General features: G+C 49.8%; 1 protein-coding gene across 2 annotated transcripts in view; it reads right to left on the minus strand.

The window, feature by feature from the left end:
- Positions 1–1,199: 1,199 nt before the first annotated feature.
- ATP5G1 (ATP synthase, H+ transporting, mitochondrial Fo complex subunit C1 (subunit 9)) overlaps positions 1,200–3,309 on the minus strand; it is a 2,466-nt gene continuing 356 nt past the window's right edge. For both annotated transcript variants that reach the window (XM_014958910.1, XM_014958909.1), the window contains exons 2-5: positions 3,122–3,170; positions 2,462–2,539; positions 2,013–2,188; positions 1,200–1,436 (exon numbers count right to left, since the gene is read on the minus strand). In XM_014958910.1, coding sequence (XP_014814396.1) covers positions 1,322–1,436; positions 2,013–2,188; positions 2,462–2,539; positions 3,122–3,160 — 408 coding nt within the window. In that variant the 5' untranslated portion in view covers positions 3,161–3,170 and the 3' untranslated portion in view covers positions 1,200–1,321. The remainder of the gene's footprint in view (positions 1,437–2,012; positions 2,189–2,461; positions 2,540–3,121; positions 3,171–3,309) is intronic.

Here is a 3,309-nt window from a genome sequence, read left to right on the forward strand (position 1 = left end):
CCCAACACCCAGAGAAGGTGCCCCCAGCGCAGGGTTACACCTCCCCACCGGGGCAGAGGGTTTCTCCTCTCCGGTGCATCCAGCGAGTCCCCCTCGAGCTCCTTTAGGTTTCATAGAATGGTTAGAGCTGGAAGGACCTTAAAGATCATCTAGTTCCTGCCCTGGGCGGAGACACCCCCCACTAGACCAGGCTTCCCCAAAAAGTCTCAGGAACAGGGTTGTTTTGGGGTTTTTTTTTTGAGTTAAACTCTCCTTTCCCCCTTCGGGTGCAGCTCCAACGTGCCCAGAGCAGCGCCTGCCCCCTGTTCCTGTCCCCCGGGAAGCCACAGCCACCCTTCAGGAGGCTTTACAGACACAGAGTCACTGCATTAATTCAATTAACTAAAGCAGATAATCAGCCGAGCTCCCCCAGTGCTCACCTTCCTTAAAGACACCGCTCTCCTGCTGCAGCCTCCAAGACTGGGGTGAGATTTTAGCATTTCTCCTCCCTAAAATACTGCAGACTCTGAAACAGCTGAAGTGTGTAACTTGGGGGGGAAGAAATAGAACTCATTTGTGTGAAGCGATGCTTTGGGGAGGCAGAGGAACAGCGTGACCTTGAAACCAGCTCCTCTTTGGGAAGGAAGACACTTGGGAGGGTATGGCAGCGCCAGTCCCTGTGCTCCCTCCTGGGGGATTTCGTTCTGCAAACCCCACTAACACTCACCTGCACCCCGCACTTGGGAGGGTACGGCAGCGCCAGTCCCTGTGCTCCCTCCTGAGGGATTTAGTTCTGCAAACCCCACTAACACTCACCTGCACCCCTCACTTTTATTACATACTGTGAAAAAAAAAAAAAAAAAAAAAAAAAAAAAAAAAAAAAAAAAAAAAAAAAAAAAAAAAAAAAAAAAAAAAAAAAGGCAGCAGAGCATTTTCAACAACAACACAGGGAAAAAACAACCCTTTCTCAGCTCATCCAGAAGAATTTCCTTTACTAGGGCAACGTTGTTGGGATTTTTGCATAGATTTGGGAGAGGATGTCCTCAAACAGCTCATCTCTAGCTGACTTCACCTTAGTTTTCCTCCCACCATTTCTTATTCCCCTTCTCCTGTATCAGTGGGTACCCCCATCCATCATCCTCTTCAACCAATACACCAGTTTCTCCAAGTAATTCCCTACCTCTGGGCCAGAACATAAAAAAAATAAAGGGAAAAAAAAATAAAGCCACCAGTTTATTTAGAGAAATCTTTTCTTTAATTGTCAGTCTGGAAGGCTCTGATGGAAGCAGACTCAAACCGCAGAGGACAGAGTGATGGAAGCCGCAGCCAGGACCAGAAGTTGTCACATAGCAAAGAGGATGAGGAATGCCACCATCAAACAGAAGAGCCCCATGGCCTCGGACAGGGCAAAGCCCAGGATGGCATAGGAGAAGAGCTGCTGCTTGAGAGATGGATTCCTGGATGTTGGACAAGGGAGGGAACACACCAGAGAGAGAAGGGGAGGAAAAAAAAAAAAAACCAAAAAAGGATCCACAGTGAGAAAAAACAACCCCAAACCAGAGCCCGTATCGCAGAAAACCAGGATTATGTCACACAGGCAACGGATTTTGGAGCACAAACCAGATTTATGGCAGGCAGCCACCGGCTGGAATGAGAAAACCAGGATTTCTCCCTGGTTTTAGTGACGTGTTGAACCCTGAAGGCTCATTTCACTGCCCTGGTGGTACCAAGCAACAGCTCCCACTAACCACCAGTGCTCCATTCCTTCCAGAGGCAGAGCTGCACAGAGCAGCTCCATCCTTCAGAAGTATAGGGTAGATTCAAACAATTCAGGTGCTTTCTCAGTTATTTTAATAGAATAATGGATTATAACAACCATTTTATATTCCAAGGAAGACTGCTTCAGTTAAACACAGTATCTACATGCTACACGTGTAGAACTGGACATATATTCCAGAGAAAGCTCTTCTGATCTACTAAATTTAGTGCTGGAAGAAGGGAATAAATTCAAGCCAGGCTGGCATGCTCCTTACCTGGCATAGCCAATGATCAAGCTGCCAAACACCGTCCCAATACCCGCTCCTGAACCGGCCACCCCGACCGTGGCAGCGCCGGCCCCGATGAATTTCGCAGCCGTGTCGATATCCCTGGAAACGGCGCTGGTTTGGAACTCGCGGCGGGTCAGCTGTGCAGGGGAAACACCAGCTGGCTGCAGGGCACAGGAGAAGAAACACACTAATGACACACTTAGTCATAAATGTAAGACTTTAATAAAACACAATCACTGTTTATCCTCTCCCCAAGGCAGAGCAGGACGTGCCACGCTGGATAAGCCATCACCAGTCTGGGCTAGGAGCTCTATTTCCATACTAGCCATCCTCTGGGGTTACAAGCTTGCTCCTCCATCTCAGGAGGAACCACCAATCGTCACAGGTGGAAAGCACAGAAACAAGGGAGCCTGTTTGCCACACAAGAGCCTCACCTGTACAGTCTGAGCCTCAGGCCTGCTGAAAACAGACACCGAAACTGGTCTGGCCAGAGCCCTGGAGCAGCATCGGAACTGCAGCAAAACAGAGAGTTAACTCCTGGAGTCAGATGTGCTCCCACTCCTCCTCAGGAGAGAGCAGTTATTATACAAACAACAATCTTACCATTTTTTAAAACACTTCAAGAATGAAACAAGACTAAAAAGCAGAGGCAGTATGGGCTTGTAGGATACTGCTATTTTAGCCAGTTGGATTAAGTCCACGAGAACAGTACCACGGAGCACACCCCGCAGCACGGTGAGTGTTGTACCCACACCACAGGTCAGGCACTGCTGCCATTCCGTGTGTTCCCTTCCTTCCTCACACCTCGAGAGGCGACCGAGCACCCCCGCGACACTCAGCTTATCTTTAGAGAAGCCCTTGGACCTGCAGTTCATTGCACATCTACCAAGATGGTAGGTCTCACCCTCCGGTCACCAGAGGTCACCTTGTTCCCCCTCCTTGTTAAATACACGGTAAAACCGACCCCCCCTGACCCGACCTCAGCCGAGGGCATCCAGGACAGTCTTTTCAACCCAGCACCACACAGAAAAGCTTCACAATCATCTATCCCTGCTCAGCACCTGGATAGTCCCCTGAACAGAGAGGTGACTTACCAGGGCCGGGGAGCTGAGGAGAGCCAAAGGAGCCTGCATTTTGATTAACCTAAAACAAATGAAGAAAAACACAAACAGAAAAATAATTGGGAATCTCAGCTCGACAGCCACCAGCCTCCACCCCCCTCCCGGGGCTGACCCGCAGCGGGTCCCTCCGCAGCCGCGTCCCCGAGCTGCGCCCGGAGCTG

Source organism: Calidris pugnax, unplaced genomic scaffold (assembly GCF_001431845.1).
Source record: "Calidris pugnax isolate Ruff unplaced genomic scaffold, ASM143184v1 scaffold335, whole genome shotgun sequence".
Lineage (NCBI taxonomy): Eukaryota > Metazoa > Chordata > Aves > Charadriiformes > Scolopacidae > Calidris > Calidris pugnax.